Source organism: Trematomus bernacchii, unplaced genomic scaffold (assembly GCF_902827165.1).
Source record: "Trematomus bernacchii unplaced genomic scaffold, fTreBer1.1, whole genome shotgun sequence".
Taxonomy (NCBI): domain Eukaryota; kingdom Metazoa; phylum Chordata; class Actinopteri; order Perciformes; family Nototheniidae; genus Trematomus; species Trematomus bernacchii.
This window is the reverse complement of record NW_022987689.1, coordinates 17,217,781-17,241,667: the sequence shown is the minus strand read 5'-3', so window position 1 is coordinate 17,241,667 and position 23,887 is coordinate 17,217,781. Positions and strand designations below refer to the sequence as shown.

The following is a 23,887-nucleotide window of genomic DNA, read 5'->3' as shown; positions in this document are numbered from 1 at the left end:
CCACTGGTATTTTAGAATGAGCAGTGGTATTGGACTATTAACCAGTTAGATTACGCATGCACACAGTGGCAGATCTTTAACCAGCAGCTCTTCCTGCTCTTTGCAGCTGCATCCTGGATTGGAGTGTTAAAGTCATGGATGTATAAAGTTGAACTTCTTCATATTTGTATAATATTATAGTTAGATGGACCTTTATTAATCCCCGTGGGGTAATTCAGTAGGTTAACGGCAACAGGGTAAGATTGAAAAACCTGGGTTGACTTACCGAGTTGATAACCAGCGTTTTAGGAGCGCTTAGCGAGATCGCGTTTAGTAGGGTTAGTTAAGCCAGATAACTCTAAGAGACCCAGGGTCTGTTGAACTGGCTTTGTAGTACAGGCCGCAGGTCTCTCAACCTGGGATGTATTGGTGTATGAAGCAGCTACTAGAATAGAAACTGCTAACGCACAACAGATCGACCATTTCAAAGATCCCGTGCAAAATCCAAAATCCACATTACATTCATTTTCATATTATTTGGCCAATGCTTTTGTCTAAAGCGATTTACATACACTCCATTACTGTAAACATGTCTACGAGAGCAATTTGGGGTTACTATCCTGCCCAGAGAGACTTCAAAATGTTGACTGCAGGGGCTGGGGATCAAAGCACAGACCAGCCGATTGGTAGGTGCCCATTTACCCCTGAGCTACAACTCTCCAAAATGGTTACAGTTAATCTTTGGATTTGAGCTTCAAGTGGAGTGATTGTCTACCATTTGTTGTTTAATGTTTGTTTAATACCATACTCACAAAATAACCTGCAATTTCATCTGTCTTGGCATAATTTATATAGAAATATTTGTCAAGGCACATCTGGGAATTGAACCAATTATCTCTTTTTACATATACCTCTTAGTCTGAGCCATACAAATACATTATGTCTTTGTGTGTGTTTGTGTGTGTCCAGAGTTGGCTAAAAGTACCTCCCCCAGCTGCAGCAGCTCCCAGTTTTCATTGATGTAACTCATCAGGTGCATCTCAGAGTCAAAGTACTTCTTCTTGTGGATCACGCTCAGGTTGTACAGGCTCAGGTGTGTCACATCCTCCCTGAAACATTTCAGTAAAAGCTGTGTTTTCTTTACTACTTTTAGTTTGGCTACAAAATAATAGTATACAAAGAAAAAGGCAATGTGTCTAGGAAAAGAAAGGTCATTATGAAAGGTTAAAGCGTAAAGGAATGATAGAATAAATAAAGGAGCATTTAAAGAAAAAGAGAAGAAAGGCCATCACATCCTTGTTTATCTTTGTACCTGTGTCAAAGCTGAACGAACATCTTGAGGTTCACTTACCATCCGAGCGGCAGTCGGCTGATGTACTCTGGGCCACCGTTGCAAACGGAACAAATTAACAGATAAAACCTAAAGTTATACAAACAGAAAAACATGTCAGATTATTATGCTACAGAAATTGTTGGAATGTAATAATTCAAAGGCCTGGGGTTTACGGTTTCCTGTGTTATACAAGCAAAAACACAAGGTAAGCTAGTGTAAACAGAAAAAACATCTCGAAACAAAAAATGGTTGTTTCCTTACATATAACTTTAATATGGTTTCATTCTGCAGTAATGCATTATATTGTAGCATGAATTGGAACCTGCCATTTTTATCTTCTTTGCACTCTATTCTCTAATGGTGGTTAACAGTTGCGGCTCCAGAGTATTTTTGTTGAGTAATCTATGGTAGGGCTAACCCATACAGTGGTGGGGCTCAAGTCAGTATTTGCAATGTAATTACATACACGCTATATCGCCCCCCTTGACAGTGAAACGCCATGCGTGTCATGAGGTTTAGATTATTTCCCTGTCTCAATCAAAATGGAACTGTATGAAATAAAAAGGCACATTTGTCTTGTTGTAAATAAAAAGGGCGACCTGGAGCCAATCCTGCAATTTCCCCACAGGTGAAAGAGTTGACTTGCTGAAAACCCAACCCCTGCAGGGGGGTCTGGGGGGATTCTCCCGGAGAAATTTTGAAATACTAACATAAAATACACATTCTGGTACTCTCTTAAGAAAATAAATAAATCTTTAAATATTACTACACGACATATTTAAAAAAAATGTGGACAGCCCCCATTGTTCTGTGTGTCAAAATGAAAGACAGCCCACACACCTATCAATCATCAAACCGTGGGGTCTTATTTCATTACGTGTTGATTTCTATCAACACGTAATGTTGTATCCATGGATGTATAAAGAGAAGTTCTACCGCAAAAGTATTCTCCGTCGGGACTTCCTGCAACAACACCACGCCGTTATCGTGATTCTGATTGGCCAGAAGACATTATCAAAGATGTTTTATTGAGAAGACGATCACTACGTGACAAGTTTTCAAAACCGTTTCTAGTCTTTGTCATTTCCAGACAAGTGGCTACTGAAATCAATCTTACTAACTGCTGTCTGTGCAATTTAGTCGGCGCTAGTTGGCGGACTTTTTTTTGCTTTCTTTAACATAATTTTTCATGGTGGGGCTAAGCCATTTCTTGGTATGGCTGTAGCCTACCCCAGCCATACCCTAGAGCCGCCACTGGTGGTTAAACTGTTGACTGAGATCCCTGCCAGCCAATCACAAGTCTTTCCCACCGCTTTTGGCGTGAATATAAATGTAATTAAACAAGTATGAAACATAAATATAGTGGTGTTTGCACCTGTCTCCATAGAGCATGGGAATCTGTAAGCAATGGAGACAGGCCTCATGGAACCACTGCTGACAGCCGTGACACTGCAGCATCTTCAGGTACCAGCTGCAAGGAATGGACAAAAGAGAGAGAGGGGTTAGCTGTGTCAGGATGTGCATCCAATTTCTTTTCTAAAAAGGAACCCCAATAAACAGACTGCTTGAGTTTTCAAAATGCAATTAAAGTAAAAATAAAAGCCTTTCAACACATTCATTTTCCTCAATGTTTGATGTTTTCTGAGCTTAGAAGATTCTACAATAAAAATGTACAAATAATTAGAAAAAAAAATGTATGAAGGCTCTATTTGAAAAATTCTCCACATAGAATTCAACGCGGTTTTACAAAGCTTTTGAAAGGGATACGACTGTACCCTAACCCTAATTAAATTGAATATTTGCACATATTTATTTGATCTTGTTAAGCAAATTGGTCCATTTAGACTGTAGAAGTGGAACGGCTTTAAATAAATCATGGCATTTATTTAAAACAAAAAAAACAGACATTTAAAAGGTTTCCGATCCCGTTCTGTGATATGTAGTTCTTTACAATAAATAATAGTGTCTTTCAGCAAATGTTTGTGATTGTGAATACAAATTAAATAACATGATTGTTCGGCAGAGCGCTGCAGCTGCTGTTGGCATGCTGGCAACAATAAGTTAAGAATGATTAGAAAGTCTGAGTTGTTTACCGAGGTTTTTTTTTTAAAGTATGTAATGTGTTACTCACTCTCCTGGCCCTCCGCAGTAGCAGTAGCAGTGCTGGATGTTAGTCGTGTGGCCCTGATCCCAGACCAGTTCTTCCAGAGCGTATGGGAGGGTCAGGTGCAGCCCCATGTGCTGCTCCTGCTGCTGCTGCTGAACGCCTTTAGCAGACCCTGCCCTCATGTGTGCACCCCCCCCCTGTGAACCACAGACAAAAAGCATATTTATACAGGCATTAAACTATGTACACACAAACAGTTTTTTCCCTGATTATCTAGTACTCTAGTGTCTTATCTTCACTTTGCATCACAGTTAAAGCAGAGCAAATATTGAGCCTCCCAAAATAGATGTCATCTAAAAACGTGCTAATTTAATCAAAACAACTCAACAAAAGGTATGATGCATTTATACACAAATAAAGAGCTGTACCTTAGGTAAAGAAGTGAGCTCACACTCTGAACAGAGCCACTTGTCATCAGAGTCGATGACAGAGGCATCGATGATGGGAGAGTGGCACAGCTGATGGTAGCCTAAAAGACAAACATCACATTTACATGCAGCCGTCATCTAATGCAGTGGTTCCCAAACGGAGGTACGGGGACCCCTAGGGGTACTTGAGGGAATTACAAGGGTTACCTAGAAAGATTAGAGATTGCAATATATTTCCACACAAAAAAACATTTGAAAATAAATGTCATTAGCTTGGTGTCCTCCACCCAGAACTATCACAGCCTATGAAAGACAAGCAGGCTCAAGTGTCTCATTAAAAGCTCTAGTCCTAACAAAAGATGTTGTGACTGCTAGAAGTGAGTCTTAATATTATTATTTTATTTCAGAATAAGTGTAAATGTCAGGTTTAAATGCATTTGTATTAAAGGTGGGGTAGGTAATTCACTTCAGAAACACTTTTTGTTATATTCCATGGAATGCTCTTAACATCCCGATAGCAATGAATATATTAAATGCTTTGACAATAAATACATTAAAAAAATGTCATCTGTGGAAGCCGTGGCGCTGTAAAAAGCACGACCAATCATCTGAGCCGGCCCGGCTAAAATAACTGGATGGCCTACCTGCCTGTCAGCCTTCCATCTCGTGCACAAACTTATCTCATGCCCTCATTGGTCATGTGCGCGTTTGTGTGTGTTGGAGGAGGGGCTCTATAAGGAAGTCTGAAGGAAGAGGCAGATTTTTTTTCGTCTGCGTACTTTCAAATTCTAGCGCACTCGAGCTGGTTTCTCCATTCTTACCTACCCTACCTTTAAGGGTGACTTATACAAGTGATTTAATGTAAGGAGCAGTTGGGTTAAATGTGATTACAAATTGTTTAACACAAGAACAAATGTGCAGGTTCTTATAGAATGGAAACCAGCCTTAATGACCAGAAGTCAGAATTCAAAAAGGTAGATGAACAAAGAATGGATAAGAAGTCAAACATTGGCTCTTAAAGAAATATACAGCTCTGGGAAAAGAGGTCCCTCAATTTGTCTTAAAGGGGACCTATCATGCAAAATGCACTTTTGTACGTCTTTTATACATGAATATGTGTCCCCGGTGTTCCAGGGAACTCACCAAGTGTCAGAAAACACAACCCTCTCTCTTTTCCTCCATACCCAAATCTCTAAAAAAAAGGGGCTGCAACGGATCTGATAAAAACTGATCCAGATTTGAACACTTCACTGACGTCAGTAAAGTGGCGCTACGGCTATTGGGCCAACTCTCCACCTATCAGGGGAATGTGGGGTTGGGCCATGGCCGGCCATTGCCGCTCGAAAGCGCTGTAGTACATATGCCAGGCCTGTAAGTGGCGCTGTAGTCTGCCACAAAAGCAGCAAAGAAGACTTCCCGCCCATAGTTACCATGGTTACCCTTCTGTTTATTCTCCGCTGTGGCTTTTTTTCTCCCTCCCCGAAGCAAGCGTTGAAAACATAAACGTATAAATATACCTTATATAGGTATGGCCCTACAATATATCATTTAAATATAGCATGATAGGTGTCCTTTACATCTCAATCTCTACATGTATGGCAGCCATTACATTCCAGTGTCTGTTGAATTCCGACAGATAAATGTTCTCAATAGTTTATAAAATAAAGAAAATGTTACTCAAACCTTTAAAGTCAAATCAGAGAAACTGATAATGCTGCAGTGGTCTCTTAATTTTCTCCAGATCTGTATATTATAATATCAAAGGACTGTTATAACGGCTTTGTTGACTGTTGGGTAAAAAGACCAGAGTCAATGAACTTTACCTTGGCCACACTTGTCACAAATGACAATTTCATTGGGTTCGTCGGAAGTTTCGTCCTGGCAAATAGAGCACACAATGTCGTCGTCCTCATCATCTGCATCATCTTCATCCCCTGAAACAGACACAGTGCTAGATGAGACAGAGTAAGGGCTAACAGAGTGCCTGGATTCACTTGTTACAGTTTTTTTCTATTGTAGATTATCCTGATTGGTCAGCACACCGTTTCTGAAAAACTGTTTTGCGGGTTAATGGTAGATGGAAATCTTAAAAGTATCTTAAACACAGGTGGTTATTCTGTTGCACCTGTAACCACACCACAGTGATGGCAGGGTGTAGTGAAACACTGAAATGACTTTTCTGGGTTTGTGTAGCTATGTAAGAACTTCAACCATCAGAAGTCTTTTAATTGCGGTTGACCTTTTAAAGCTTTAGTCGTAAACTTGTGTCTCTCCCATCTGGCAGTGATAGTTAGGGATGGACAAAAAGGACATGTTTCTAACACAGGGTTCCTGTAGGTTTCACCAACTCAAATTTAAGACTTTTTAAGACCACTTTGAATAGAATTTAAGACCGATTTCACGGCAAGAAAGTATGAAGGAAAATTGCTATGAAAGAAGAAATACGTCCCATAATTACTTACAAAGTAAATGTATTCATGTTCAACATAAGAACGATGTCCACAGCACCTCCGCTTTTAGGGTTGACGTAGACCTAAACGTCACCCGGAGGTCCCCCGATGTTGTTGCGGGAGCTGCTGCACTAGCTAATGCTACATTAGCAAAACAAACGCTAATTTTGTTTGCAAAAGGTGCAGCGGGCTTCAAACACGTTCCCCTCCACTGGTTTCAACCAAGCACTAAATTCGATGTTTTCCAACCAAATACGGTTGCACTTACACTTCCCCATATTTATTTGCAAGTAGATTCGAAGATACCAGAGTTTCTGACTGCCGTTAGCTGAAGCTTGGTTGGTTGCTAGGTTACTAGCTGGGTGTTCTCCGATAAGGGGCCGGGGGAAACAAAGTTAGTGATTACTGGTTCCATGTTGATTTATTTCAATACAAATTGTGTTCAAAACACATTTAGACGCGATCGCAACAAAGAAGTCCCTTTCAAATCCAATCATTTTTAAGAACTTCTAAATCATATTTAAGACCCTTCTTATTTTTTTTTTTTTAAATCATATTTAAGACTTTTTAAGGCCTTAAATTCTGATTATCAAATGTAAGACTTTTTAAGACCCCGCGGGAACCCTGTAACATTAGATGCTGAAGATAACAAAATAAACTAAACAGTCAAGAGTAATAATTATTTTTAAATGCATGAGAGAGTGCTCCCTGGGGAGATACAGCGAGCCCATCTGAAGGTCAGAGTTGCAAAGTTGCCAGAGACTTAATCAGCATTGTGTGATGAAGCTCTTGTTTAATCATTAAAGGTAGGGTAGGTAAGAATGGAGAAACCAGCTCGAGAGCGCTAGAATTTGAAACTACGCAGCCGGAAAAAATCTGCCCCTTCCTTCAGACTTTCTTACAGAGCCCCTCCTCCAACACACACGAACATGCACGAACATGACCAATGAGGGCACGAGATAAGTTTGTGCACGAGATGGAAGGCTGACAGGCAGGTAGGCCATCCAGTTACTTTAGCCGGGCCGGCTTTTCTATTTAAAGAAAAGGTTTAAAAAAGGTATAAACAACAAGATGTATAGCCTCAATGTCCTGAAATAGCTGAATAAGTTAATAGGTTAAATGGTTTCTGCAGCTGGAAGTAGGCTGAAGGAGTTAGATATTAAATGTAAGTAGTAGTGAATGAATGTTTACAAACACATGTGTGTGTAAGCCCAGAGATCAAAGGTTACCATGGTGACAACGTTATCAAACACCTGTTTACGTGAGATCAAAGGTTTCCATGGAGATGTGGGAAAGGAGAGCCTTTCCATTGTTCTGAAGGAGAAATAAACCTCTTTCATTTCTTACTATAGTTTAAAAACGGTAGCTGCTTTTGGTAAAAATTGTGTGTGTGTGTGTTAGAGATGTTCAGTGTTTGTGTGTCCCTGTCTGACTGTTACCCCATTCACACCAACGGTGTTTCGGGGCCGGTTCGGTGCTGGTGCTTGAAAAGCACCGGGTTTTCCTGTTCACACCGCAGCGGAGCAGCCTCTAAGCTCCGGAATCCGGTTCGTTTCGAGCACCAAAAAGTTGTCCGTGTAGAAGCAAGAACCGCTTACGTCGGAGGGGGGCGAGATTAACCTGAGATAACAGTTAAGGCGAGTACGGCAAATAAAAGTTGTAACCAGCAGTAGTGCTGAGCAAAGTGACTAGAACGCAACCACACACTTGTAAAAAAAAAAACACGCTTTATAAAGTCAGGCAACACTAACCAGGCTTCGTGTGATTCTGTTTATTTGTACCTTACTTTGACCATCCGTTCGCTGTTATTGATCATTGTGGAGAGCAGGCAGACGTTTTGTTTGTTATTATAGCAGCTATCGGATGGAATCAATACATGGGCTGCACAGGTTGTCATGTCCGACTATCACAAGTAGAATCATAATGAAAAATACGCCGGTAAAAAGTGCCTGTATAAAACGGCTTAGCAAGTAGTCAGTTTAGCTTCGGTTGCTATGCTAACATCACCCATGTTATACCAGAGAAACTTTCATAACAGCGTTGTGATGCCAAACAGCGTCAATTCAGACTGACACACATTCACTTAAGGGGAACTGGGGATATGTAACAGCTGCTTGTGTGACAGTCAGACAGTGAATACTTTAGAGCCGTGTGAGCTAACCCGGAGCTAACGGCAGAATACACTCCCGTTGAAGAGCAGTCAGCACTGCAGCGGTCGGTAAATGCCGCTGAAACACATTAATAAACAATGAACCACGGCACTCTGGAGAAAAGTATAAGGTTGGAGAAGTCGTTATTTAATTTAATCTGGCTTCGTATGATTAAAAGCAACACGATCATCGACCCGACACAGTCCCCGGCCCGTTGTTGTTGTGAGGTGAGCTCCGTTGGGGAGAAACTCAGCGACGTAAACTGTGACGTCATGACGCAGCAGCGGCAGCACCAGTCGGGCTCTGAGCGGTGTGAAAAGAGCCGGCGCTAAACCGAAGAACCGGTTCTGAACCAGAAAAGCTCTAGCACGGAGCTAGAAGGGGAAAAGCCTTGGTGTGAAAGGGGTATGTGTGTCCCTTTCTGACTATGTGTGTGTGTGTGTGTGTGTGTGAGAACATATGTAGTATAAACATCCAGTGTTTGTGTGTGCGTGTACCAGTCTGTCTGTGGGCGTGTCTGCTCTGATTAGATAATGTCACTCAGGTGTGTGGCCCCAATCTGCCCAGCAACACCATGGTTACCAACTGCAGCACTGAGTCCCATTAAGAATGCATTGAGGATTATATCTGACAATTTTGCCACCTGTTCAAAAACTATGGCTCCTATAAAACAATGACCAGAAAGTGAGCATCAGGGAACCCCAATGAACTGATATGTTTTTTTTGGGGGTGGGAGCAGTTTGTCTAAAGTTTACTTCTCTCTGTTCTGAAGAAAGTTCCGGACAAATTTAACATGGGAGTCTATTGGGAGCTCGGTGGACTTTTTGTCACTCAGATCACTATTGGGCCAGAACGGTGGGTCCGTTTGATATGATGAAGGCAATTGAGCAGGCCAGACTAATTATGCTCCTGAAATCTTTTGAAATTATTTGAATAGATTGTATATTTTGGCTCAGAGCAGTTTTAAAATATTTTTTCCGATGATTTTTAAGACCCTCTACACTCGAAGTGATGATGTCACACACTCTAGCCCTGAATAGTCCCTCCCATAGACACCCATTATAAAATCTAAAACAGCCTGAAAATGTACCAAAACGTAAACGTTAAGTCAAAAACCGTAAAAGATATAAAATCAGAAAAATAAGTTTTATAGCTGAAGGGCTTGTGATCATTTTAAAGTTGGAATGAAGTCTCTAGCAGAATGAATGTGGAAGGAGTAGCATTTTCCACACGGTGTAGTTAAAAGAAGATTTGAAGAGTCGCCCCATCGACACCCATTATAAAATCGAAAACGGCCTGAAAATGTACCAAAACTTAAACGTTTAAGTCAAAAACTGTAAAGGATATCAAAAATCTGAAAAATAAGTTTTATAGCTGAAGGTCTTGTGATCATTTTAAAGTTGGAATGAAGTGTCTAGCTGAAAGTATATGGAAGAAGTAGCATTTGGCGCAAGGTGTAGGTAAAAGAGGATTTGAAGGTTCCGCCCATTGAGTTACATGTTTAAAAAAGAGTTTAAAAAGCTGAATATTTTGAAAAGTATAAAATACTTTGAAAAAGTTGAAAGTTTCCCCATCATGTGCTGAAAAGGCTGAATAGTTTGATATTTGAATGGTTTCTGTAGCTGAAAGTATGCTGAAGTTATTGAGAGCCAAACTATTTGGTGAAATAATAATAAGAAGATGATTAAAGAATCGAAGAACTATAATGGAATGCTGTAAACAGCATTCGCACTAACTAGAAAGCTAGGCAAGAATCCTTCCTGGTAGGCCTGCTCAATTAATCGTATTTTAATCGCAATTACGATTTTGCTTAATGTTACTTCATGTTAAGGCTAATACAAATGACAAGGCTGTAATGCCAACTAACGTGCTAGCTACTAGCTAGCTTGATCCAGACACTCCTGGTCCTTTCATCAGACGGGAAGCGAAAGAACGAGCAAGACCCATTGCTGGTATGATAACAACCTGGTACTAAGCACACAGGCATCTTGTTAAAGTTATCTTATCTTAGCCAGCGCCATATAGATAGATTATCTATATGGCGCTGATCTTAGCTATCTCTTAGTGGAGGAAAACAATTGTGACATCACTTACGCGACTCTGGGATTTGTAGTCTTTCTAGTTGCGTATTTTTCATAGTCTTATATTTCAACAGTTTTACGACAAACTGTGACTTTTTTGACATGGAAATGATTTTTTAAGATTGACAAATATCATATGTGTAATTCATGGCACAATTCAAACGGGATCGAAAGATAAGTTTTCTCTCTCCATTGACTTCAATACATTATTTTTCCGAAATAAGGTCCCATGGGGCGGAAGTAGATGGGCGTGACTTCACCACTCTATTCACACCTAATAGTCCGCTTCTCTGGTGCGCACCAGACCACAGTTTGTTACATTGTTTCATTTTTCAGAAGGTTCGGTTTGCGTTCACACGGGCAAAATTCAAACGGACTATAAACTTTAAACACAAGTCATGTGCTCGGAAATGCTGTTCAACAATTGGTCAGACATTAAGGGGGTAAAAACGCAAATCCCGGCAATTTCTACCGGAGCCTCCGCCATGGAACATCGGCAGGTTATTTTCATGCTGTTGTTAATCTGGAGAGCATATCAACAGCAACGGCGCATATGATTATATAATCAGACAACGTGCGATACAAAACATTAGAACACATATAATAATAGACGTTCTGCAGTAAGGAGGGGGTTTCACCGACAGCAGGTGGCTCTGACTATTATGTATAGTTTTTAGTTTTATAGCTGTTTTTACTTTACACGACACTGTTCAACCTGTGTTCAACACATCATTCTGCTTCACTCTTTCACTAAAGAAATGAAGACACCCGCGTTCTTGTGACACGTAAATACTACGCTTCCTATGTTTTGGTGCGGACTGCGTTCACACCAGCAATGAACCGCTCCAGAGTTCGCAAGCAAGCTTTCCGAGACCACCTATTTTAGCGGACCAGAGTCCGGTTGTTTAGTTCACTTCAGAGGTCTCGGACTGTGTTCACACCGACCCAAATGAACCGCACCAAGCGGCTAAACGCACAAGGGTTCGATTCAACCGGACTATAAACGGCTGGTGTGAACGCACCCTGAGGAACTAAATAATTAGTTCTGAAAGCAATTAACAGGGTTCTTACACCTTTTTCAAAGCGAAATTCAAGCACTTTAAGCACTTTTAAGGTGCATTTTCAAGCAGCTTACAGCTGTGGTAAATTACATATTGATATATACACTTATACTCAAATTATTATTTCACTACCGCACATTCAATCAGATGTTCTTTATGCTATAAACAACCAAATGTGTGTTTCGTAATAGCATTCTACATGAGGATGATAAATTAAAGAAAAAGAAAACAAAGTTTAATATTTCTAAATTAGTGGCCCATCTGTAAGTAAGACTCGGCATCCCATATAACCTGGGGGAAAACAATCAGACAAATCACACTTCAATAAATTCATGCAGAACTGCATAAAAATAGACTCAAAATGGTTACGATTTACATTTGTAAATAGTAATTGTGTACAATCATTTGCACGTTATTTTAAGTACTTAAGACACAGCCTTATACTATTAAAAAGGAAAACTGTGATTTTTCTACATTACGTGAGATTAAAGCAACATTTATTTTTACTTGTACAATGCTGCAAGACTTTATCTAAATGCCTGTTTCTAAAATGAGCAACCATAGCAACGCGGTCAAATCCTCAGTTTACAATTTATAACAACATGTTAACAAGCTAAAGTGTAATGACAACAGTGAGTGCTTCATCTGAACACCACAGGATGACAACTGTCACGCACATATTAACATAGGTACACTCCTCTAAACGTTTTGACTCTCGCTTATAGAGTTCGCTATTCAGCTTGCTAACGTTACACGTCACGTTTGTTTAAGCTAGTAACGTCAGCCTAATCCAAAATGCTCTACTACGGTTTAACTTTGTGGCTCGGCAGCGCAGACCCATCGTAAATAGTTGAAAGCCCTTTTAGCAAACTTTGCACGAGGCTACTTGTGGGTTTGTCTTAGCCATGGCTTGTATATGTTTTCTGCTAGCCAACGCTCGTTGAAACGGCAACTTCCTGGCGCAATGTCATCTATTACTGTCTGTCATCAGAATGCCCAGGACACATTAAAACAAACCGGCAGGTCACGCGCATAGCGCGGGAAGGCTGGAGCGGAGCTGTCTTTTTATGAAAAGGAATTAAGCTTGCTCCGACTTCTTTCTCTTTTTTTTTTATCGAAAAAAGCGAACTATTCAGTCAGACAGCAATTTATTATAAAAGTAACGCAAGTACAATTTCAAGCACTTTATCCAAAATCCAAGCACTTTTCAAACCTTGAAAACACCTCATTAAATTTCAAGCATTTTCAAGGATTTCCAGCACCCGTACGAACCCTGCATATAGGTGGCGCTAGCAAGCATGTTGGACAATTTGAACCCATTGACTGCAGAATGTCAAATTTGTCACCGGTCCTGGCGTCCGTGCAAAATTATACAACTTTTGAAGCGTCCTAAAGCCCTCAAAAATAGGAAACGCCAGCAGAAGAAGAATAATTCCACCAATAACAATAGGTTCCTCGCACTTAGTGCTCGGGCCCTAATAAGAAGAAGAAGATTAAAGAGAAAACGTATTAGTGCGAATGCACTAATACGTTTTCTCTTTAATCTAATAAGTAATAAATAACTCTTTACATACAGCTGTGCAGGAACATGTGGATCTCAAGTGATTTATTTTATTTGGAGATTTTTATTTTACATTTCTGTTTGTGAGATAGCAACAGATTGGAGAAGGGCAGGGCAAAAAGAGAGATCTGGCATAAAACCCAGGCCGTTGAACTAAGTACAGAGTACAGGCTCTACCAGTCGTGCTACTGGGGGGCCCGGATCTGCTCACTAGAAACTTGCCAAGATCGTAGAAAATTAAATGGTGGATGTTTGTTAAAATGTTTCTTTTTTTACATCAAAACTCATGTAATGACTAATTGATGTATCTGGAGGAGTGGGACCCGAGCCACTCGGGTGCAGTGTATCTCTCCCCTATTCTTATTTTGAATTGTGGTCATTGTGGTCAGTTAACTGCCAGCACCAAGAGAGGGGAGATAAGGAAGGCAGACAGGGGGAGGGTTGGAGAGCAAACAACTAATCCAACTAAAGAATTTGAGCAAAATCCCTCAGAAACTGTAAAGCAGGGGTGGGGAACCTCCGGCCTCCGGTCCGTATACGGACCGCGAGACCATTTGGTATGGCCCTCGAGGTAATTTATAAACACACGCAAAAAAGAAAAAAATTAAAGAAATCTAGACCGCAAAATAATTAAACAAGCGAGTGCCTGTTTTTCCTGGCCACGGTCCTTGAACACAACACGAGCCTAACGTGTCATCACGTGGTATATGTCTCGTCTGACAGGGGTGTAGTTCTGCCGGAGAGCACCAGAACGCCGCTCCGGCACTTCAGAAATTGCAGTACCCATAAGGAGGCGTACACATGCCGCAGTTTTTGCGTGGCTGTGTCTTTAGTTTTAAGCCGATTGGCGATCTGCTCATCTGTCATACTGATCATACAGTCAATAACTTTGTTGTTATTAGCATCTGGTTAGCTAGCTATGCTAACGAATATAAGAAGCTTTTTCTACAACCAGTGAGGTAAAGGCACATCTTTATATGATCATTACGGGCCGTCTCCACGGCAGCGTTAAAAAATCTTGAAACGCTTCTGCCCATTCACTTTGAATGGGGTGACGTCACTTTTTTTCGCTTTCGCCGAAATGCATTGTGGGCAGGCGAGCGGAGATTCTCAGGATTTTCAAGATCCAAAGTTGAACAATGTTCAACTTTTGAAGCTGAGGAGGAAGCGTCAGCCAATCAAATCCCGTGTACGCAAATCTGACAGTTCAAGCTCTAGCCAATCAAACGGCGTGTATGCTGGGAGAGACAGACCGCAGGTCATTTCCTCATATTCCAAAACATGGAGGAGAAATTAGCGGTAGCGAATCACCCGGTGCTTTATGACCAGACCTACCGGGATATAAACCGGAGGAGCCAGGCATGGAGGGAGGTGGCAGAGACAGTGGTATGTTTTCGCCTGTTTTGGGGAGTTTATATCCAGTTTACTTCAGGCTTTTTGGCTTCATATGTCGCGGGCGGGAGATTCATGTGATTGGTTGATCGCAAAAAAATCCCCAAGCCTCAGATACGCCCACCTCCAAGATTTTTTTAACGCTGCCGTGGAGACGGCCCGTTATAGTTATAAAAAAACAAGAGAATAAAGTAAACAGGTATAAAATACTATATGACAGTAAAATAAAGTTGTTAATTAATAAACAAGAATACAGTTTAAAAGGAGTGTGATTTGTAAAATATCCATAAAGAAAAATAAAATCTGCTTACAGTTCTGTTTCATATGGGTGTTGAGAGATGTATCCATAGATCGGCTAATGTTGCTCTCAAAGTGCACCAGATTGATGCTTTTAACTTCAACATTTAAAAAAAAAAAATATTCCCGGGGGAGCATGCCCTCTGGACCCCCCTAGAGGAGGTTAGGTCCCCCCCCCCACTTAATTCATGTTCGATAGGAAACTAAATACATTTGCACACATCTTGTGTCCATATATTTCTGTTTTGGTGGTCATGCCACAACCGTGCACGTGAATGCATGCGCGAGTCATGGTAAGATATCTGGATTAAGAGGTTGCTTTTTCTTTGCACAGCATGAAAGAAAGGCAAAATGAATGGGCTGTGATTTTAGTATTTTTAAGCAGAGGTCAATCATTTGTACGGCCCTCGGAGGATGTTGAAAAATTGAAATGGCCCTTGAGGAAAAAGGTTCCCCACCCCTGCTGTAAAGAGTCTAAAGTCCAGATGCTGCCAGGAAATAAAATAACATTGCACCTTTTAGATTACCTGTGAATGGTTGAGGAATGCCCTTTTATTTAACAGTAAAATCCAGGTGTTAAATAAAAGCAGTCCATGTCAATCTTCAAGTTGAAGAACTTACCTGTCTGAATATCCTTCCACAGAACCCAAGACTTTGAACGATCCTCGAAAACCACAAAGCACCTCTGCTTCTCCTGATTTATCTGAAGGAGAAACAAAATAGATGGATGTCTTTCTAAATGCCACACTGTTCTTAAAAGCATTTATTTAGTGCCAACGCATCTGGAATCTTCGAACAAGTCCAGTACGTCACATCTGCCAAATTTTGAGGATTTCTCCAGGTGGAGTCCTTGCATCCTAAGACTAAAGGGGCTGAAAATAAACTAGGCTACAAGCTAAGCTAAAGTTGTGTTAAAAAAAAAGGGATATAATAAGGGCACAAAGGTTTGAAACAGTCAGATATGTGCATTTGGAGGCCTACTTAGGCAGTAGCGTGGCGTGGGGAAAAATGTAGGGGAAGCCCATTTTTTGGGGTTGGGGGGGGTGGTCAATAACGTAAACAGATGAGTGATTACAGCGCCCGGTATCATTTTACACACATTTGTATCACACAGATGCAGGACTTGCACACGCCTGTTATCTAACCGACAGGTCCGCACTCTCCAGCTGAAACTCTCTCGTCTTATTAATTTAAGCATTTTCTTATTAATTTATGCAGACACACCACCCCCCCCCCCCCCCCAAAATGCAATACCAGCCGCTCAATGCGCAGTGCAGATTCGGTAATGACTAAAAAAGAAGCATTCATTCACAAAGTAAATCAGGAGACCTTTAAAGTTTTACGTTCACATCAAAGTATCAGTAGGCGTGTATGAAACACATGAATTCAAAAACAATTATGTACAGAAACATTTGCATGCGATAGTCCACCTTCTCTTCCCTTCCCTTTCTAACACACGGCAAGTGCAGCAACAGTCCTCGTCTCTGTAATTAGCTCAGTCCGTAGTCCAAAAGTAACTAAAAAATATAAACAATCTGATCTATTCAGGTGATCGGGCCCTATATGGAATAAATAATGCTTCATTTGCTTGATAATTTCAAACGGCGGTGATGACAGTTACAGTAGGCTACTACAGTACATAGTAAAACTGATGTTGATGTGATTTGATTGGATGGCAGTGTCCAATCAAATCGCCAGCCGCCAGCCGCCTCTGAAGGGAAGCCAGAGGCGGCTGGCTTCCCTTGGCATGGCCCTGACCAATCACAGGTTGGCAGGGGCATCACGTGGGCCTCATCTGATTGGTCAATCCCTCCATTTTTTTTCACCAAGGGAAGCCCGATTCGGCTGGCCTCCTCTCGCAACAGTGAATGCAATCTACTGTTTCACCATAACATCTAGAGGGGCGCTGTTTGTTTCACTCTTTGTAAAATACTCAATGATACCCCTTTCACACCAACGGTGTTTCAGGGCCGGTTCGGTGCTGGTGCTTGAAAAGCACCGGGTTTTCCTGTTCACACCGCAGCGGAGCAGCGTCATAGCTCCGGAATCCGGTTCGTTTCGAGCACCAAAAAGTTGTCCGTCTAGAAGCAAGAACCGCATACGTCACGCTTACGTCGGAGGGGGGCGAGATTAACCTGAGCTAACACTTAAGGCGAGTACGGCAAATAAAAGTTGTAACAAGCAGTAGTGCTGAGCAAAGTGACTAGAACGCAACCACACACTTGTTAAAAAAAACACACTTTATAAAGTCAGGCAACACTAACCAGGCTTCGTGTGATTCTGTTTATTTGTACCTTACTTTGACCATGCGTTCGCTGTTATTGATCATTGTGGAGAGCAGGCAGACGTTTTGTTTGTTATTATAGCAGCTATCGGATGGAATCAATACATGGGCTGCACAGGTTGTCATGTCCGACTATCACAAGTAGAATCATAATGAAAAATACGTCGGTAAAAAGTGCCTGTAGAAAACTGCTTAGCAAGTAGTCAGTTTAGCTTCGGTTGCTATGCTAACATCACCCATGTTATACCAGAGAAACTTTCATAACAGCGTTGTGATGCCAAACAGCGTCAATTCAGACTGACACCAAACAGCGTCAATTCAGACTGACACACATTCACTTAAGGGGAACTGGGGATATGTATCAGCTGCTTGTGTGACAGTCAGACAGTGAATACTTTAGAGCCGTGTGAGCTAACCCGGAGCTAACGGGAGAATACACTCGTGGAAGAGCAGCCAGCACTGCAGCGGTCGGTAAATGCCGCTGAAACACATTAATAAACAATGAACCACGGCACTCTGGAGAAAAGTATAAGGATGGAGAAGTCGTTATTTAATTTAATCTGGCTTCGTATGATTAAAAGCAACGCAGTCCCCGGCCCGTTGTTGTTGTGAGGTGAGCTCCGGCGTTGGGGAGAAACTCAGGGACGTAAACTGTGACGTCATGACGCAGCAGCGGCAGCACCAGTCGGGCTCTGAGCGGTGTGAAAAGAGCCGGCGCTAAACCGAAGAACCGGTTCTGAACCAGAAAAGCTCTAGCACGGAGCTTGAACCGGAGTTGCGTTGGTGTGAAAGGGGCATGAGAGTGGGGGAGAGACGGGCCGGCAGCAACACACAGCAAAGGAGAATTATCTAAACAAAACAAAGTGTTTTTATTTATTTATTTAAATTATAACTACAATCCGAAAAAACAGGGAGAAACCGCCACTGTACTTAGGGGGCTATTCCACTGGGCTGTTTCCAGTGTTTTGAGCATCTTGTGTACTGGAGCAGGTTGTGGTACAAGTGTGAGGCAATTTATCATTATAATGGATATCGTGAGAAACTGCTTGCATTTTGGACTTTTTTTATAACGAATCATAATCCTTTCCTGGTTTTAATGGCTGTTTTTAGTAAAGTGATTTGATTGACTGATCTTACCCAGCTGTCGTAGCTGTTCTTATAATTGCGTGTTCCCACGTAGCTATAATAATCTCATATATGATGAATATTTATCAAAATTCTCTGTGTCATTTTGTGAAAGCAACCATAAAAGTGAAACCATAAAATTAATGTTGGGGTAATTATTCAGAAATAGTCATTTTTGATGCTTTCCATACAAGGACTGAACATTTAAATGGGATGTTATCGAAATCAAAATATGGGCTAGTGCAATATTTAAATTTCAATAAGCTCAATATTTGGTAAATGCAATATATGTGAAAATAAAAGTATTGTCATGCTGCAAAGAAATTCCAGCCTACAAAAGGTAATATACAGACTTACAATACATATTTAATAAAATGTAGTTTGGTACAGATCCTTATTTTAAGATAATGTGAATAAGGTTTTTTTTTTTTTTTTTTTTAAATGAAAATTACTTCAAACTGCAATTGCAATATCAGTTTAAAAAAAATGCAGTTAGTATTTTTTTCTAAATCATGCAGCCCTACTAAATACAGCCCATTCCTAGGTGTTACTGTGTATATAAATAGAAGTAATTTAGTGCCATAAGTAAATCCCCCCCACACTAACCTTGGTGATTGTCCCCAAGTAGAACAAGCCGTCTGACCACCGGGCCAAGACGTCCTGCCCCTCTGTGAACCTGTCCGACATGTCGTCCTCTCCATACTCCCCCTGAGCAGAGAGGCTGCTGGGAGACAAGGGTACGGCCTGCTGCTGCCGCTGGGGGAGGGCTCTGTGATGGACAGACAGGTGATCCACAACCCCTGAGTCTCTGGAAGACAAAGGGAGGTGAAGGGAAAGATGGCAGCAGTTAAATTAGGAGAGAAGCCTTTCCAATGGGGTAATGAGACAAATCAGTTTCTTTGTTTTTACAGTAATTCCAGATAATACTTCAATCCGTCACATTATACAATTCCCAGTCTCTGTGCTGCAGGCCAGGTGCTTGGGTGTTCATTTAACAATACAAACGTATTTATGCATTTAGGATGGAGGTAACAGTGCATGAACAATGAAAATGTATGGAGTTACATGTTCTCTTATTTTCTTGTATTTTCTTGTAAAGTTTCTTTAAGCACTGGGAAAAGTGCTATATAAATATAATGCATCATTATGATTAGTTTAATTCAAAGTCAGGGTAAAAACAATTGACCTTGTTATACATGCCTACTGTTTTTTTTAACCAATACTACTCAAGTTTATGTACATCACAAACCCCCTTGATAATTACAACTCTGGTTGAATCACAGCAACACTACAATCCACACTATAATTGGGACCATCTAATACATTCCTTTTAAAAGGATAACATACAATACGAATTATGTGAAGATATATCTGTGAATATCCACTGAAGGAAGTGCTGCCCTGTATGTATAATCTCAATGGCAAAAACAAGGATATACTGTTGGGTTTCAGTAGATTTAACAAAACAATGGCTGAAAATGAGACGCATGCCATTTCCCCTCCATTGGAAACACACAACAGGTGATTATACTCATAATTAGTGCCAATTGGTAATCAACCACATGCAGTCAGTGGGATGGCTGCAGGACAATGCTGAGTGTTTCTATAGCCTTTTCAACGTCAAAAACGAAGTAAACGCAACTTAAAGCTGACGTTCTATAAACTGGCAATTGAATGTCAGCAACCCTTGTCAGATATATTAATACAAGTTTGCCCTTGTTAGTTTTTAAATTCTGCTGTAAGTCTTGAGTTATTAAATTAAGCTAGAGCCTTATATTTAATATTTCTATTTCCATTTAGCCAGTCAGCCCGGGATTCCCTTTGTTCGGATACTGGGGGAACATGGTCAATTTTAGCCTCTGGTGAAGATAAATAGCTAGCTCGAGATAACGTTGCAAAGTAAAACCTATTAGAGCAGCTAGCATCTTAGCCGGATTAGCATGAATAACCCGCATGCAGAGCGGCAACGTTAACCCCGGAGAGGTCGCTGATCGTCGGACCCACACCCCCCACACACAGGAGGAAAACATGACAACAATACCTCATTCGGTCACCTCCGCTTCTACAAATCACTGGGGAAATAAAATAACAAAAATGGTAAGGACAAAGGTTATCCCGCTTCTTCTGTGTTTGAGTTTATCTCAAAAGTGTGTCGCGGAAACTTGCGGGAATCGTGCTTTCTTCAGAAGATAACAAACGGTTCATTTTCCCCCAACACGTTCGCCATTTTGGTTTCCCGCTGATGATCGGGGAGTGCATTATGGGAAGCGTTTAAACTGCTACTGCTGTCGCTACTACGCTCACCTTTTTTCAAACATTTGAAAATGTAGGCAGGCCCTTTACAAAGCAAGGCATATCCGCCCCTTAAAGAAGATCAAGAACACTGCATATTTACAGCATTACTTATTCTGTAGGCAGTAGTGAAAAAAGTATTCAGATTTTTTACTTGAATACAAGTACTAATACCACACTGTAAACATACTACATTTCAAGTAAAATAACTGCATTGTACGGAAGAGGATTAGGGCCATATGAGAAGAAAATGGGATGTGACCAAAAGTTAAAAAAAATATTTAGATCTGAGTTTCAAAAAAGGAAAAATAAGTTCTGACTTTTTACCCAGAATTCTGAGATTAAAGTCAGCACGTATCCTCCTCCATAGAATCAAGAATGGTCTACTTAAATAGTAAAAGTGTTCAAGTATGATTAGGAACATTTATTTACAGTATTAGGAGTAAAAGTACTCAGAAAAAACTCAAAAAGATATTCAAAGGTAAAGCAGCAAAACTTCACATTTAAGAAGCTGGAACTGTGAAATATTTTGGAAGAAAAAACATCTTCTCAAAATGGTTGCAAATAATGTTTTTGTTAACCCACTTATGGTTATGACGATTTACATCATGTTGTATGGTTTAATCCAGTGGTTCTCAACTGGTGGGTCGCGACCCAAAAGTGGGTCGCGGACCCGTTTCGAGTGGGTCGCGGATGTGTGAGTGAAGAAAAAAAAGTTGAAAAAAAAAAATTGGAATTTTTTTTTTTTTTTTTTTTTGGGGAAAAAGTCAAACTTTTATTTTGAAGGCCCGGTTTTCTTCTCAGAGTGTACCAGAATGCGTAGTTTGTTAGTATTTCTAAAAATCTCCTGGGGGAGAATCCCCCCAGACCCCCCTGCTGGGGTTGGGTTTCAGCATGTGTGCCTTTTTATATAGTTCAGCTTTGATTCCATCATCTCATTAAACCTTTTTTAAAAGCATACTTTAGTTCTGTGAAGGGATATAAGGGATATATGCACTGTACTTCACTTTTATTAATATTGTATGCTCAAAAGCGTATACATTACAGCACGATTTTTTGTTGAATAGATTTGAATGCTTCAAAATGTTGGGTCGCGATGTATTGACCAAGTAAAAAGTGGGTCCCGAGGCATGACCAGTTGAGAACCACTGGTTTAATCTATACCTAATAATAATATTTTAAAGTGTTTCATTAGCAATGTGTGTCAAAATCTGAATTTATAAGCCAACTACTAAATACATCTGTAAAATAAATATAGTGGAGTGAAAATTACAAAATCGTCTTCCAAAATGTATAGCCTAGTAGGCTATAAGTATAAAGTTGTATCAAATTAAAATACTCGGGTAAAGTAGGTTACCTCAAATGTGTACAGTACTTGAGTAAATGTAGCCTACTTACTTTACCACTACTAGGTGTAGGTAAAATGTAAACTAACATGCCGGCATTATTGATCAACAGGTATTTTGGCAGATTTTATTTTTATTCTAGAAATTCACAAGTTCAACTAAGAAGTGCTACAACATCATGTAGCCAGTGAACTGTTGACAGGTCATGTTTTATCACGCTTTAGAAAGTTACAAAATCATCTTTGGTTTTATTTTGGATGTAAGACCGGAAGATGGGCTACACTACATCTGAATAGGGTAACAGATGAACTAATAATAATTAATAGATATTATAGTTACTGTATTAAACTTCTCCGGTAATAAAGGTACATTAAGAAAACATTAATCTCGTTCTTTCACGCTTTGTTTAAATATTCAAATGAGCCGTCGTCTTATTGTTTTCAATCCGTGTATCTACCGTCCAATTGTTTTTCTTTATTAAACAAGTAAACGGAAGAGCGTCTGAGAGGCCTTTTTGCTTTTTACCTTACTAAATGGTCTAATGGTCATAGAGAGGCGAAGTCCCTCCCCTTCCGGTGGGACTCATGGGACCTTATTTCGGAAAAAGTTTGTATTGAAGTCAATGGAGAGAGAAAGATTATCTTTCGATCCCGTTTGAATTGTGCCACGAATTACACATATGATGTTTGTCAATCTTAAATAATAATTTCCAGGTCAAAAAAGTCACAGTTTGTCGTAAAACTGTTGAAATATAAGACTATGAAAAATACGCAACTAGAAAGACTACAAATCCCAGAATCCCGGTCCCGCATGCTGGCTCTTATGGAACCTCTTTTAAAGGGGACCTATCATGCAAAATGCACTTTTGTACATCTTTTATACATGAATATGTGTCCCCGGTGTTCCAGGGAACTCACCAAGTGTCAGAAAACACAACCCTCTCTATTTTCCTCCATACCCAAATCTCTAAAAACTGATCCAGATTTGAACACTGTCCTGACGTCAGGACAGTGGCGCTACGGCTATTGGGCCAACTCCACCAATCAGGAGGAGACAGCCACGGCCATTGCCGTTCGAAAGCGCTGGAGACGCTGTAGTACATATGCCAGGCCAGTAGATGGTGCTGTTCTCACAGAATCAGCCCTTGCAAAAACAGAGCTTGAAATTGTCTAGCTATAGGGTATAAATACAGCGCACCGCATTGGGACGGCCTCCCCTCTCTCCGGCAGAAACAGGAAATGCCACAACTGTATGTAACAACGGTTTCAAATCAGCATCTCTTAGACCAACAATTTAAAATAAGAACTCAAATAAAACTCCAAACATCTTTAATTGTGTTACTTTTTCTGTAAAGCTCTATTAGTTTTAAACCTGATTTTTATAAGCTTCTTAGTTTTTGCAACAATCTGTAAATATACACAACTTTATAATAAAATGCACACATTTACCTTTTTCTAGACTAAACACAGGTATATGATCCTAAGTTAAAAAAAGATGAGGTTATCATGAGGTTGCTAACATCGCAGTTTATCAGTGGATGTTTGCTGGAACTGTTTGTAAACAGCGTGTTTCCTGACGGACACACACAACGTGACTCCGGTCAGGTAGAGACCAGGGGTGTTTCTCAATCGCGAGTAAAGCTGCTGCAGAGCCACTATTTCAAGCATACTACGTCATCGTGTGCCGCCGAAGTACTGTTCCAATCTCCAGCATACTTGGAAATCTACCGAGCCCGGCGTACTCCGTTTGGAGAAATATCGAGGCTGCACATGAGTAGACTCCGCGGTCTTAAAATCCCCACGATGCTTTGCGCATGGACCAATTTCCCCAAATCTGTGGCGGAAAATGTAAGGCGGGGCCTCTCATATGACGCACACCTGCACACTTGCTAGCGTGTTCCACTCTTCGTTTTCCGAATGCCAGGAAGTATTCTTGCCTCGCTTCTGAAGCCTCGATATTTCTCCAAACGGAGTACGCCGGGCTCGGTAGATTTCCAAGTAT

General features: G+C 40.7%; 1 protein-coding gene across 1 annotated transcript in view; it reads right to left on the bottom strand.

Annotated features, from left to right (window-relative positions):
- The window catches only part of mtf2 (metal response element binding transcription factor 2), a 30,024-nt gene extending 9,496 nt beyond the window's left edge, over positions 1 to 20,528 (bottom strand). The window contains exons 1-9 of the mRNA XM_034137851.1: positions 20,290 to 20,528; positions 18,855 to 19,056; positions 15,461 to 15,542; positions 5,671 to 5,781; positions 3,848 to 3,948; positions 3,444 to 3,616; positions 2,688 to 2,783; positions 1,331 to 1,399; positions 965 to 1,088 (exon numbers count right to left, since the gene is read on the bottom strand). Of these exons, the coding sequence (XP_033993742.1) occupies positions 965 to 1,088; positions 1,331 to 1,399; positions 2,688 to 2,783; positions 3,444 to 3,616; positions 3,848 to 3,948; positions 5,671 to 5,781; positions 15,461 to 15,542; positions 18,855 to 19,056; positions 20,290 to 20,294 (963 nt within the window). The 5' untranslated portion in view covers positions 20,295 to 20,528. The remainder of the gene's footprint in view (positions 1 to 964; positions 1,089 to 1,330; positions 1,400 to 2,687; positions 2,784 to 3,443; positions 3,617 to 3,847; positions 3,949 to 5,670; positions 5,782 to 15,460; positions 15,543 to 18,854; positions 19,057 to 20,289) is intronic.
- Positions 20,529 to 23,887: the final 3,359 nt, after the last annotated feature.